This window comes from Lactuca saligna, chromosome 2 (assembly GCF_052625555.1).
Source record: "Lactuca saligna cultivar CGN05327 chromosome 2, ASM5262555v1, whole genome shotgun sequence".
Taxonomy (NCBI): domain Eukaryota; kingdom Viridiplantae; phylum Streptophyta; class Magnoliopsida; order Asterales; family Asteraceae; genus Lactuca; species Lactuca saligna.
In genome coordinates, this window is record NC_136418.1 from 191,250,859 (window position 1) to 191,266,277 (window position 15,419).

General features: G+C 30.5%; 1 protein-coding gene across 1 annotated transcript; it reads left to right on the forward strand.

Moving 5' to 3' along the window:
- Nucleotides 1-11,476: 11,476 nt before the first annotated feature.
- Nucleotides 11,477-15,045, forward strand: LOC145029464 (transcription factor SPEECHLESS-like). The gene is made up of 3 exons (XM_078977977.1): nt 11,477-12,048; nt 12,318-12,839; nt 14,617-15,045. The coding sequence occupies exons 1-3, from the start codon at nt 11,593-11,595 to the stop codon at nt 14,701-14,703; spliced, it is 1,065 nt and encodes a 354-aa protein (XP_078834103.1). The 5' UTR covers nt 11,477-11,592; the 3' UTR covers nt 14,704-15,045.
- The last annotated feature ends 374 nt before the right edge of the window (nt 15,046-15,419 follow it).

The following is a 15,419-nucleotide window of genomic DNA, read 5'->3' on the forward strand; positions in this document are numbered from 1 at the left end:
CTAGTCTGATGTGGCAATCCGTGTGTAGCTTTCATAATTAACAACATCCCCCCTCAAGTTGGAGGGTGAGAAACTCCCAACTTGCTTAAAAGTCTGTAATGATCTTTACTTGACAAATTTTTAGTAAACAGATCAGCTAATTGCATTTGAGTTGGCACATATTGTAAAGAAATTAATCCATCTTGAAGCTTCTCCCTCACAAAATGACAATCTAACTCCACGTGTTTAGTTCGCTCATGAAAGACGGGATTTTTAGCAATGTAAATAGCCGCTTGGTTATCACATTTGATTGGAATTGGAGTGACATTGGGAACATTCATTTCATGCAGAATTCTTGATAACCATGCCAACTCAGCAGTAACCCTTCTCATACTTCGGTACTCTGCTTCAGCAGATGACAATGACACTGTAATTTGCTTCTTTGACTTCCAAGAGATTGGGCTTCCACCAAGTAAAATAAAAAAACCACTAATACTCCTTCTTGATTGGGGACAAGCAGCCCAATCAGAATCACAAAAAGCTTGTAGATTGAAATCGTCCTTATTATTAAAAAATAGACCTTGATTAGGATCATTGTTGATGTATTTGAGAGTATGCATTGCAGCCTCAAAATGTGGTAATCTGGGATTCGACATGAACTGACTAAGATGTTGCACAGTAAAGGCTAAATCAGGTCGTGTATGAGTGAGGAAATTGAGTTTACCCACAAGACGACGATAAACTTCAGGATTAGGTAAAGGTTCCCCCTCATTTATTAAGAGTTTGAGATTTGATGGAAGAGGACAAATAGATTTCCCAGAACATTTGAACTCCTTCAAAACATCACTAGCAAATTTTCTCTGTGTCAAAATTACTCCTGAAGAAGAATAAAGAACCTCAATTCCTAAAAAAAAATTAAGATGTCCCAAGTCTTTGATCTTGAATTGAGAATCAAGGAAAGCTTTTAAACGACTTATTTCTTCTTCGTTATTTCCTGTAACCATGATGTCGTCAACATATATAGCTACAAATGTGACATAGGATCCCATTGTTTTGTGAAACAAAGAATAATCGTCTTTGGAGTGTTGATACCCTTTATCTTTTAAAGCTGATGACAATTTAGAGTACCATTGACGTGAGGCTTGCTTGAGACCATATAACGACTTTTGCAACTTACAAACTTGATTTTTGTTCTGTAAAATAAGACCAGGTGGAGGTTTCATGTAAATTTCTTCTTCCAAATCCCCGTGCAGGAAGGCGTTATTAACATCCAATTGATGCATGTTCCAACCCTTTTTGACAGCAGTGGCAATAAGAGCACGAATTGTTGTCATTTTAACAACAGGTGAATATGTTTCTGTGTAGTCAATTCCAGCCTTTTGGGTATAACCCTTTACAACTAATCTCCCTTTGCATCGTTCCACTTGCCCATCTGCTTTATATTTGACCTTATAAACCCATTTACAACTAATGGGTTTCTTTCCTTTTGGTAAATCTGTGATGATCCAGGTATTATTTGCAATTAAAGCCTCAAATTCTTTATCCATGGCTTCTTTCCATTCTGGAATATTAACAGCCTCTTCATAAGATGAAGGTTCATGTAATTGATCAAGATTCTTCATTAACTGCTTACTTTGATCAGACAAGGTTGAAAAACAAACATGATTATTGGAGGGCATTGAAGTCATAGTATGCATACATGAGGATAAATTTGCACAATGATAATCTTGTAAATATGCAGGAGGTTTAGGAATTCTTGATGTTCTTCTAAGATTAGATTGCTGTTGTTGTGATGAAGTGGGCAATGGGACAAAATTTGGATCAGGGGCAAAATTGGTAAATGGGACAGAATTATGTGAAGTTGTACTTGGTGGTAAATGAGGTGAAGGATTATTTTGTGAAGAAGGAAAAGAAGAAGGGAAAGGTGAGGATTGATTATCATTGAAATCCAATATTTCTTGAACAGGAAACACTGGAATGGAATTGGGTTGCATAGATTGGAATGGAAAGATGTTTTCATGGAAATATACATCTCTGTAAATGACAACCTTTTTAGTGTCTAAATTGTAGAGTTTGTATGCCTTCTTTCCAAATGGGTAGCCTATAAAGACACAAGGAGAGGCACGAGGGGTAAATTTGTCCCGATTTTCTTTAAGGGTATTCATGAAGCATAAACACCCGAATGCTTTCAGATGAGAGTATGATAATTCCACACCATTTAATCGAAAAAATGGTGTTTCACCATTTAACAATTTTGTTGGGAATCTATTTATAAGGTATGTTGCTGTTAGAACACATTCTCCCCAGAAAATGATAGGAAGATTTGATTGAAACAACAAGGCTCGAGAAGTTTCCAGTAGATGTTTATGTTTGCGTTCAACCACCCCATTTTGTTGGGGTGTACTTCTACAGCTGGTTTGATGCATGATTCCCTTTTGTTGAAGAAAGATTGTTGCTTCTTTGCTGGATCCAAGTTCGAATGCATTATCAGACCGAATAGTTTGAATTCTTTTACCAAATTGAGTCTCAATCATGGCGATGAAACCTTTTAAGACTTGAAAGGCATTACTCTTTGTGCTTAGAAGATGTGTCCACGTGGAACGAGTAAAATCGTCAACGGTTGTTAGAAAATAAGAGTAACCATCATATGTTTTGGTGTTGTAAGGACCCCAAGTGTCAATGTGAATGAGCTCAAATGGAGATTTGGTATGAATACTACTTTGATGAAAAGGCAGCTTATGTTGTCTAGCTTTGGGACAAACTTCACAAAAGAAATCAAGATTAATATCATCGTTGTTCAACACATTCAAAGTTTTCAGTTTATACATTGGTAAGTGACCAAGCCTTTTATGCCACAAAGAAACAGATGTATCATTTGATACAGAGTTACAAAGAGAATTAGAAAAAACGACAAATGAATCTAAAGGAGTCTTAGTAGTTACAGACATAGTAAGACTCTTATTTGCTTCTTGTTTGGAATGAACAAAATACAAGCCAGCATGATGTTTACCAAGAATCAGAGGCCTCTTCAGAGAAGGGCCCTGCAACAAGAAACAATAATTTTCTGAGAAAAGAATGAAAGACTTAAGATCTCTGCAAATCTTACCAATGGAAAGAAGATTATATCGAAATAGAGGAACATATAGAACATCATGTAAGACAACATCTTTGGTAATGTGAGTGCTTCCAATTTCAAATGAAATTGTCTTTTCACCATTAGGAAGAGTAATATGATGTGGTACAGTGAGTTTACGAGTGTGAAATAAAATAGACTTATCAAAACACATATGATCACTTGCACCAGAATCAAGGATCCAAGTAGAAGTATCATTGGTAATGTAGTGACACTTTGTTGAATCAAAAGGAGAGTGAGTATTACCAGCAAAATTAACATTGGAATGATTTTGTCCCTGAATATGTTGACTATTGGGATCTTGAGGAATTTGATCAGCATGATTGGTTTCATTTGGCGATTTGAAACAGTTGAGCATTGAGATGAACTGTTGGTACTGATCATTAGTCAATTCAGGAAGAACTGCTCGTTTTGGTGATGAATAACCTTCATTTGTCTGTGGATGGTTAGTAACATTAGCAACAACACTTCGTCCCTTTGTAAACTTGAAATCCTTTGGGAATCCAACCAAACGATAGCATTTGTTGACCGTGTGCCCTGTTTTCTTACAGTGGGTGCAAACTATATTCTTCTTATTCTCATAATTTGTTTTGGATTGAAAATTTCCCATTCTTACATTCATTGAAGCAGAGTCGGTCATAAAAACAGATGAAGATTGAACTTCTCTCTGTTTTTCGTCTCGAATCAGTAATGCATAAGCTTGTGCAACAGAAGGAAGAGGTTTCATCATTAAGATGCTACCTCGAATTGAACTATAATCACTATTAAGTCCCATAAGAAACTTAATAAGTCTTTGATTTTGTTCTAATTCATGAAGTTTTTGTGCAGCTCCACAGGTACATGAAGGAATCGAAGATAGGGCACTTAACTCGTCCCAATTTTTCTTGAGTTTTGTAAAATAGGTAGCCAAATCACTAGTACCTTGAGATAAATCTGAGATCTCTTTTTGAAGTTGATAAAGTGTTGCTCCATTTGATTGACCAAAACGCTCATCTAAATTCTTCCAGATCTCGAGAGCAGAACAGGAATATAATACCGATTCAGCGATGTCACTTGTAAGAACATTGAGAATCCAAGAGGTCACCATATTCAGGGACAAAATCATTCCAATGTTAATTTGTTAGTTTTTATATACGATGTGAACACACTTTCATTATCGTAAATATCAAGGAACAAGAAACCGTGCAAGACACATTATTTAGTTTAATTACTAATATACTTAATCAATTAAATTTATATATGAAAGGATGTCGTACGGGTATTTCAATCCGGTCCTACTTTTTGTGTTTTTATATAACAATGACCAAACCAAACCTAAAAAAAGAAAATAAAAAAAAATAATAATAATAAAATAAAATTAAAAAATTAAAAAAAAAAAATTAAACAGAAAATTTAAACAGGTGATTTTTCATATACCCGTCTCTACATACATCATTATATTATCAATTATTGAATTCTAAAGAGATACGTTTTTTGTTTTTGTGATGGGTCCCGGTGGCAAATGCAAGGTGCTAGTAGTGGGGGCACAATACCCCCAAATGGCTAAAAGTTTTACATGTAGATACTTCAAATATTTAAAATTTTACATTAAAAACCTTAGTGTTTTTGGAAAAAAAAAAATTACCCAAAAAAAAGTGCTGGAATCACTTCTGGGCCCATCCTCTTGCTGTTTCCATTTCGTTGGGGCCTCTTCCCATCTCGAAGACCAAAACTTCGTTGCTGAATAACACTCAAGTGGAGTTTTGATCCTTGGTGTTTTTTTTTGTGATATTCATTTGTCTCCCTTGCTTTGTTTTACAATAATCCGGTGTGCGGTGTATTTATTTATCATTTTTGTACCCTAGTAAGCTACCCAACGGTAGCTTTTTAAAATTTATAAAGTTCCTCATCGTTTTAGAAATATTTTTAATAATATAAGCATTTCATTCTACCAATCTAATATTTGACAAAAGATTAAGAAATAATTTCTATAAATAACTTTTTACAATGATCTTATTCAAACATTTCTATTACGATTTGAATTTAAAATCTCAAACCGTAGTTGGATTTATTAAATAAAAGGTAAATTTGATATTATTAAGAATAAGACTCGATTAATATAGACTTGTATATTCTAAAAAATATATAATTCAAATTAAATGCAGCTTACAGTGTATTCTTAAAAAGAACCATATTCAGTGTGAGAAATCACATGTAATAATTGCAAAAAGAAATACGTTACATATTTTCAATATACCATAAATAAAATATATCTATAAAATTTTGTTTGTTTTAAAGAAGCATCGGGTTTAAATTTTGGGAATTATTGGGGTGTGGGGGCAGACACGGAGAAACCGTGGTGTGAAGGGGCATTGAAGCTTCTTTCCATTCATTTCATTTGCAGATTTGTTGTGATCAGACAAGTTGCAGACTACCCCTCAGTACATATGCCCACCCTCGTATTATATACTTTTGCCTATCAACTTAAAATCCACAGTTAATTTCTCTCTCTCTCTCTCTCACACACACACACACACACATATATATATATATATATATATATATATATATATATATATATATATATATATATATATATATATATATATAAAGATCATGTTATGATTTTCTTTTTCGGTGATAACTTGTGAGGACACCTTTAAAAAATTAAATAAAAACTACAAAATCATAAAATCGAGCATAATATTGTATTACAAACACAAAAAAATTTTAAAAAAAAAAATTTGGATCATTAAAATTGAATCATGAATCATTTTTATGATCCATGATTCAATTTTTATGATCTAAAAAAAATTCTAATTTTTTTTTCTCTACAATATAGTACCATGCTCGATTTTATTATTTGTATTTTTTTTTAAATGTTTACAATTTTTTAAGGTGTCCTCATTGGAACCGGATATATATATATATATATATATATATATATATATATATATATATATATATATATAATACTTAAAGTTCACAAATCGTTTTTTTAGATTATATTCATAAAAATTACAGGCTTTATTATAAATTCGTTGAAAAAAAATTAAATCAATTTTTTTTTTTGATTTTTAAATTTTTTTTAACGAATTTACAATAAAAATTGCGATTTTTAAGAATATAAAGTAAAAAAAAATGTGATCTCTAAATATTTTTTTATGCATTTTTATGATTTTTAGCATTTTTTTAGGATTTTTTTATTTTCCATATAACTTGTTAAAATGCGATTTTTGGTTTGATACAACTTGTTAAACGAATATGTTGTAAGGTTTGATACATTACAACTCATTAAAATGAATAATTTTTTGGTTTGATACGTTACAACTTGTAAAACTAAATTCGCTTCCGTTTCTTGTGCTATTTAGACCGGTCAAATTTTCATTATTTATATTTTATATCATTTATTTGAAAGATTGTAATTCATTGAATATAACACCAAAAACAATAAAATTATAATCTAAATTCATTTAGAAACTCTAAATTACACGTTGAAAAAACCGCATGTCAGTCCGAGTTAAAACGATTGAGATATATTTGTTTAAAGAATTTCACAAAATAAAAAAGTTTAAATTTTCTGCTGAATAGCTGGAATATTTCAACTTTGATATCTTATATTTGAAAGATTGTAGCTCATCGAATATAATACCAAAAACAAGAAAATTATAGTGTAAAATTATCTACAAATAGGAATTCTACCAGCCAAATATTCCATAATAAGCAGAAAAGATAGCATCAAATATCAACTTTTTCCTAGGATAATTTCCCCGTGAAGACGCATGATCAATAATATATGTGTGACATTGCAGAAATGTTTGTTTTGTATCCCAATCTATTTGATCACCCGATCGTGAGCCTTCTTTTTTTGAAATTGCATTGAACAAGAATGTGATCCACTAATTATGGTTTTTTGTTGCATAATGGACAGAATGGATTTTGGACTATTATACCCCTAGTTGCTAACAAGAATTCTACCCATTGATCTCGTCAGATAAAGCAACACACTTCATAATCAGGCCAATAAAGGTAGCGGCACAGGGTCCCGAAAAAAATAGGGCCCAAATTTTAATTAAATTACATATTTAATAAGAATTTATTCAATATATTGTACAAAGTTTGGGTAGCCAAGTTGGTAAAGGTGGCTCCTTTATTCAAAATCAACATGGGTTCAATGTTTTTTCACAACATTTTTGGATGTTTTAAATTTCAAGTTACAAATTTGGTCATTTTTTTATACTATATATTTCATAATCAACCATTTCTTCCAATATGTTTAACAAATCAGTTTTCAAAAGTTACAGAATTAGCTCTTGAACTTTTTATAAAATTTCATATGTTCATTTTTAATTAATTTATTTACTTTTAAGTTTCCCTTAACGATAGTTCAGTGTCTTAAATTTGTTTTCCTTATATATTAAAAAATGGTATTTATGGCCCTATTTTTTTTTCTTAGCACATAGCCCTTAAAATCAACGAACCGGTCCTACCCATCAGGATTTAGATTAAAGCGAAACCCGAAAGAAGTGGTAATATTAGGCTCCATGCTACCATTGGATGAGTATTATCGTAGCAGTTCATTTAGTAATCTTATAGCAGTCGGCTCTTGTTTCTAGACCTACAGGACGATACCACTGTCAAAAACTCGATATTCCAAAAAAAATCCTTGTATAAAATTGGACAACGAGATTAAAAGGAAGAGATACCACACTAGGCATCTTTCCAGAACATGATTGGAATGTCAAATCCACAAGACCAATGTAAAAATTTCATTACAGTCTATCTTGAGATTCGAGAGGCTGTTAACGACCTTTGACACGTTGCACCAAGCACCAAATGAAGCCTTTTTTTGCAATGTAGGTGGCTAGTTTCTTTCTTAGATCATGTATGCTCACAATTACACCCTTCCACAAACTATTTTGATCGTTTAATAGTCTAGTCTCCACCGCCTTTTTGTTAAAAGTGCCATATTTTGAGCTTTTAATGTTTGATCCCTAATCCACCGTCCTTTTTTTTTTAAATTGAAAATCTAATATACTGCTAAACTATCCCTGAATTTCACATATGTCTACGATGGGATTTGAACCCTCAATCTCAAAAAGAGATGACAATACCAGATATCATGGGTTAGAAGCCATTTGGTTCCACCGTTCATTTAGATACGATTACTTACACCAATCCACCCAATGTATTTTAGATTTTAGAACATCCCCACTCCATAAGAATTTTCATCTCATCCATTCTAGTGTATCAATAATGCCTTGTTGGGCTTTGAAAAAGGAACATATAATAGGTAGGAAGACTATCTTGATTAGAGTAAGCCGGCCTTCGAAAGATAAGGATTTGACTTTTCATACCGGGAGTTTAGACGGGAAATTCTTTATAATGGGTGACTAGTGTTTTTTTAATGCTTCAAACGTCTTGACTGCTACATTTAGCACCTCCATTAAAAAAATAAACTATTTTTTTAGTTAATTCGATATTTGAATCTAGGTTAACATTTACCATAATATTATTAATTTAATTATTTAAAAATATATTTTTTGGATATTTTTCTTAAATATAATCTTTTTGACATTTTGATTATGTTTTATAAAATGAGATAAATATATTAGTCTAAAAGAGTTAGATGAAATAAATTGAATAACATACCATAAAGATTCAAACAATATAATAAAACAATATCTTATTTTAGAAAAAAAAAATGAAATTAACAAAGATCTGGATATTTTTAAACACCAGTGTTATTAAATTATAAAAATAAATAGATTAAATAATTCGAATACCATATTTCTATTCCATGAATAAATTAAAAAAATCCACTCCACAATGAAATATATTAATGTCACCCGAAAAAAATCCCAATACGTAGCGCGTAACGAATACTGGATTCCATTTTGATTTGACAATGCAAACAAACAAAACTTTTTTACTCTATCATAATATACAATATTGTATTTTATATTAGTTACTACGTACGTACGTACCCAATTAAAATCTAGAAGCGTATCCGTTTACCCCCATCATCTATATCACGCGCTTTTCTTTTTGACGTTTAAATCAATCGCCCCTTTTTTTTTATTTCTTTCACATATAAAATAAAATCTTTATTTTACACTTTTGGTCCCTTTACTTTTGGAACTTTTCTTTTTGGCGTTTAAATCAATCGCCCCCTTTTTTTTTCATTCACATACAAAATCTATATTTTACACTTATAGTCCCTTTACTTTTGAAACTTATAGCATTTAAACTTGTGTTTGTATGGGAAATAATTATTTTTTAATGATTAAATATGTATAATAATAATAATTTTTTTGGTTTTATTGTTTGACAATTTAATTGCAACATTGATTAATTATTTATAATAATATTTATTGAAAAATATGCTTATATAATTATATATTTAAAAAGGACTAAATGGAATTGGAAATTGAAGTTGTTGAGGTGGAATTGGAATTTAACCCAAGTTCAATAAAGGAATTGGGTTAAGTTGATGGACAATATTTATAATATATATATATATATATATATATATATATATATATATATATATATATATATATATATATATATTAAAAAATGTCAAATCTCATAAGGGGAGGGGATAAAAAAAGGTAGAGGGGTGGCTGATTACCTGTCCCCTATCCCTTTATAAGTAAATCAACATAAATGGTTATGTACGTATAAGTAGTCTGTAGCTACTTTTGCAGTAGCTGTAATTGGTAGTTGGTTTGGTACCATGTTATCTGCATGCATGGCGACTCCACTGTTACTTCAACTTTTTTGAATACTTACTGCTACTTTCATGCACAGAAATACATACAAAAAACTGTAGCAAAATCACCATCATCTCGCTATATATCCATCTTCTCTCAATTTATTACCTGATTTCGAACCCAAAACACCCACCAGGATCTGTCCGGCCGGCAATAGAACCATTAATGGGAATCAGGGGATGGGACCGCAGTGAACGGCCGGAGTCGGAAAGTAGAACCTAGAAGATGAGTAGTAGTAGCTGGGATGGAGTTAAAGAAGCCATGGACATTTATAAGCTAACAAACAAAACTTGTCTGAATTCCATGCATCCTTTTCACATACTTTTGGTTGATTCAGCTCTGAATCATTCATTATATTTTTGTTTCTTTTGGCATGTATTGTTGTTTTCTTCATTTCCCAGGATTGATACCCAACATCACAAAGTTTTGTATTTCAGTCCTTTATTACGACTTGACATACATCAATATTAATTACTTTATTATGTACATCGTCGTGTATATCTAGATCTGTTTATTCAAAAATAAAAAATAACATTGTTATATATATAATTTTAACGTTGTTTCGAAACATTTCATTTATATGCTAGCTCGTAGCGATTATATATATTAGGTTTTCAAATACCAAAAGGTAAGAACGACTCCCACCTCATCACAATCGATCTAGCACTTTTTTAGAAACACCAAATACTAAATGTGAAACGAGTTGTTAGTGACATTTAATTTCTTATTTTATACTCAACTAAATGTGAAACGAGTAGTTAGTCTTAAATATTGAAAATTAATTTAATTAATATATGAAATTTTATAATAATAATAATAATAATAATAATAATAATAATAATAATAATAAAAACCCTAAATTTTTTAAAGTCAACTCGGAAAGAGAATGCCCAAATAGCATCCAACGGTTAATACATGATTCATTGAATGCCCACAATAAATTCACAAAGACATTAATAGCAACAATTCAATAGATTTGAAAAAAGAGACATTTTTAAGATTGATTTTATCATGCGATATTAACTTTTATTGTAAAAAGATTTTATTTATTTATTTTATATATTTATTTAGTATTATTATTACTTTTTTTTTTTGTAAAATAGAGTTGCCTTACTCTTACAAGCTTATGAAATCCACAATACATGTTTAGTATAAATTAAAGTTGAATGATATGAAATTTCTACTTGTTTTAATGGATTAATCGTTAGATGACAGCTAAATGGATATGGAGTTTATTGAACTTTTCAATAAAAAAACTATTTAATACTTAAATAAATATTACAAATTAAGTTTTGTAATAAATGTTTTTTTTTAAATATGTTTTATTAAACTTAATAAAGTTTGATGTATTTGTTGGAAAAAATATATATATACAGGTAATGAAAAATATATAGAATGATGATAATGTGAATCCATTATACAATCTAGATGCCTTGGCCTAATGTTAATCAGTTAATCTATCAAAAATTTGTAATTGTTATTTAAATCAATCTTAGGAGAGGTAGCGGTAGAGAGAGAGCATATAGAGATGTCACTATCCATGATCTGAAAGATATGCCCATTAATATCTCATGTTTCTGCTATTTATCTTTTCTATACCTCACAAAACCAACATCTTAATTCGGGTCTCTTCCCTCAAGTACCTACATATTTGTTTGTTTATTGAAAGGAAAGCAAGCGCACACCAACTGTTTCCTCTTTCTTGTCTCTGATCAAAACCTCAAAATGGTTGGTGCCGGTATTTCTTTGACAGATTTCTTCGACAGTTATGCCGAACAGTTTGCAGAGACCAACTTGATCATGTCATCGGATGCAGCGTCTTCAGACGACATCTTCAGTATGCTTCAAGTTCTCGAGGGTGTTTCTCCTGAATTCACGTCCCTGAAACCTTTGGAGAGCGGCGGGTTTCATGAGAAAGAGGTTGATCATCATCATCCATTATTGGGGTCTCAGAAGTCGACCTCTTCCTGCAGTGCTTTCCAAGAACTCGTGGAGGCGGAGATGGAGATGGTTTCGCCCAAGAGTAAGAGACAGAAGCTGTCTTTAGTAGAAGAAGGCGGTGCAATCTCAGATGGACAGCAGAAAGTGTCGCATATCACGGTGGAGAGGAACCGAAGAAAGCAGATGAATGAACACCTAACAGTTCTTCGTTCACTAATGCCTTGCTTCTATGTCAAAAGGGTACACGTTTAATTAACTTCAGTTTTATATATAACCTCGATCCTGCTGGCTCCATCACAGTTCATGTACAACTTGGTTTCTTTAATTTTTTAAAGGTTTTTGTACATATATATATATATATATATATATATATATATATATATATATATATATATATATATATATATATATATATATATATATATATATATATATATATATATATATATATATATATATATATATATATATATATATATATATATATGTTGTGTTTTCGTCAACTGTAGGGTGATCAAGCATCAATAATAGGAGGAGTAGTTGATTACATCACCGAATTACAACAAGTTCTTCAATCACTTGAGGCAAAGAAGCAAAGAAAAGTTTACAGTGATGTTCTGAGCCCTAGACTTTCACCACTCAGCCCCCGAAAACCCCCTCTAAGCCCTAGGCCGATCTTGCCGATTAGCCCAAAAACCCCACAACCGGTAACCCCTTATAGAGCCTGCAGGTTGCGGCAACCTCATCTCGTCCCTATTAACGCATCTTACTCACTTGACCCTTCACCTTCTACTTCTTCCTCAACTTCTGATAATAATGTTAACAACGAGCTTGGTGCAAATTCCAAGTCATCTATTGCTGATGTTGAGGTGAAGTTTTCAGGCCCCAATCTTCTTCTAAAGACTATCTCACCTCGGTTGCCATGCCAAGCAACGAAGATAGTTTCGGTTCTTGAAGATCTCTCTCTTGAAATTCTCCAGGCTGGGATTAACATTGTTGATGAAACCCTGGTGAATTCCTTCACCATCAAGGTCAGCCATAGGCTTCATTAATTAGTATTGAAGGTTTTTATAATTATTAATTAAGAATTGCATGCATGCATACTTACACATGTCTTTCTTGTTTGAATCTCGATACCTACCAACATGTTTACTTTTTCTTTTTTGGGATCGATTATTACAAATTAAATTAATTAGAAACATAACATGACCTAGCTAGGTCACACAACTTTATTTTTTATTTCTAAATTTTAAATTAACATTTTTGTTCGACGCATGACCCTCTACATCTTCATATGCCCTTTGGTTTAACGACTTATTATATAATATCTTCTAATATCCATTCATCAACTATTCCAGCCTAGCTGGGAAGAGGTCCCGGGTTTAATATCCACGTAGGATCAGAGGTCGGACGTTCAATCCCTACAAAACCCAATTTGAGTGCCTTTTAAACTTGTGAACCTGGGGTGCTCGTTGAAATATACGAGTAGGCTTCCGATTAATCATTTTCCGTTTTCCAAAAAAAATATAATATCCAATCTATTTTTTGAAGTACAACTTATAATATTAATCACAACTGAAGAGTACAACTTACAATATTAATCACTTTGATTAAGACTATCACCCGACATCTAGGAATAGCTAAGGTGATTATCTAGGCTCATTTATATATATATATATATATATATATATATATATATATATATATATATATATATATATATATATATATATATATATATATATATATATATATATATATATACTAGTTTACAATCTGTAAGAACTATGGTTATCAAATTAATTAAACTTTCATAATAAAAACTCAAAATTATTAATCAATTATTTTAAATAAATTATTAATTAAGAGATATTTTTTTAGTTATAATAATTTATTTAAATAAATACATAAAATTATATCACCTTATAATATATTAATTTTATTTTACTTTTTATTCTAATACTATTAATTTAATATAATTAAAGTGTAAAATTTAAAATTTGAAATTTGAAATGAAGAATCAATTATTAATTTAGTGTAATTAGATTAAGAAATTTAAAATTTAGAATTAGAAATAGATAATTAATAGGTTGATATGTAGTATAATAGGTGACATATAATATTAATAAGGATTTATAATTTTATAACACTTGTCAATAAAAAATAAACTTATTCATTTCTTAGAATAAAAATATTATATACACCGATAATTGACGAAGAAAAGATAAATTTTTAATGTATTTCAACCATCTAATGAATTTTTATTCGATCTTGGGTTGTTTACATTAAGTTTATTCACCACACATTTTTCAAACAAAAATAAAATGATAGTTATAAAATAATCTTTTATGATAAGACCTCCTTACCTAATAAAAGAGTAACAAATTTATTACGTGTCAATCAATTAGAGCTTCATATTAATTAGTTGTTACTTGTCATTCTAAGATTTTTCCTCATTAATTAAATTTTCACTAATTCACTCCTCCATTTTACACATATCAGATACGTCAACAAAAATTTTATGTGTAATCTCTGTTGCCTAAGTTATTAAATTATTAATTTTTTTTATCATTGCTCAATAATTACCTTATAATTTAATTAAAATTATTTTTACCTTTATAATCCGTAATGACCACGGGTTATAAACTAGTTAAATTATATATATATATATATATATATATATATATATATATATATATATATATATATATATATATATATATATATATATATATATATTACATAACTGTGATCTAATTATATATATGGTAACCGTTGTTATTGTAATTTGATTCATTTGTTGTGTAGATTGGAATTGAATGTCAGCTAAGTGCAGAAGACCTCGTTCAATACATTCAACAAACATTTTGCTCGCCATTACATCATGCTAGTTAGGGATCGATCATATGCCTCCTTTTTCTCCTGTGCATTTTTCATGATAGTATTGTTGTTTTGAGATCATTCCCGATAAATTATGAACTATGCTTGTTGCATTGGGCATGATGTTAAAGCAAAACACAAACCAGTAATTAATCAAGAAGATAAAGGCAGTTCAAGTGATTAATTATATATGTTACAATCATAATTTCAAAAACTAACCTCCTATTCAGCTACAGTAATAAGAGGAATGGGAGAGGTTCAGTCGATTACTAGAGGTGTTTTTATGAGTATTTAACATATGTAATCTTAGTTTAGGCAAGTGTTCAATTGTATATCTGAGTTGATTATTTAGTTTAAGTCTAATATCTGTCATCATCCATCTTTAAGTTATATTAGTTTTATTTCATTTCCATTTTCGTGTTAGTGGCTTAAGTGGTCTCGTTTATATCCTATGAATTGTAATGAAGATTGTGATTACTTGTCCTTTTTGACTTGATTATCGATTTGAGGTAAGTTTCCATGTCATTTTTCAACTTAATTTTGCATATAGCATCAATTTATGGTATGTAGTGTTTTATTGTGGACTTCACATCAGAAAGATGATTACAAAGTAACAAGTTTTATCTGTTACATCGTTATGTTGACTTCATATCTACAACATATTGAAAATAAACAAATTAAGCAAATCGATATAGAAACAACCCATTTTGATTTAGATGTTTTTATATGCG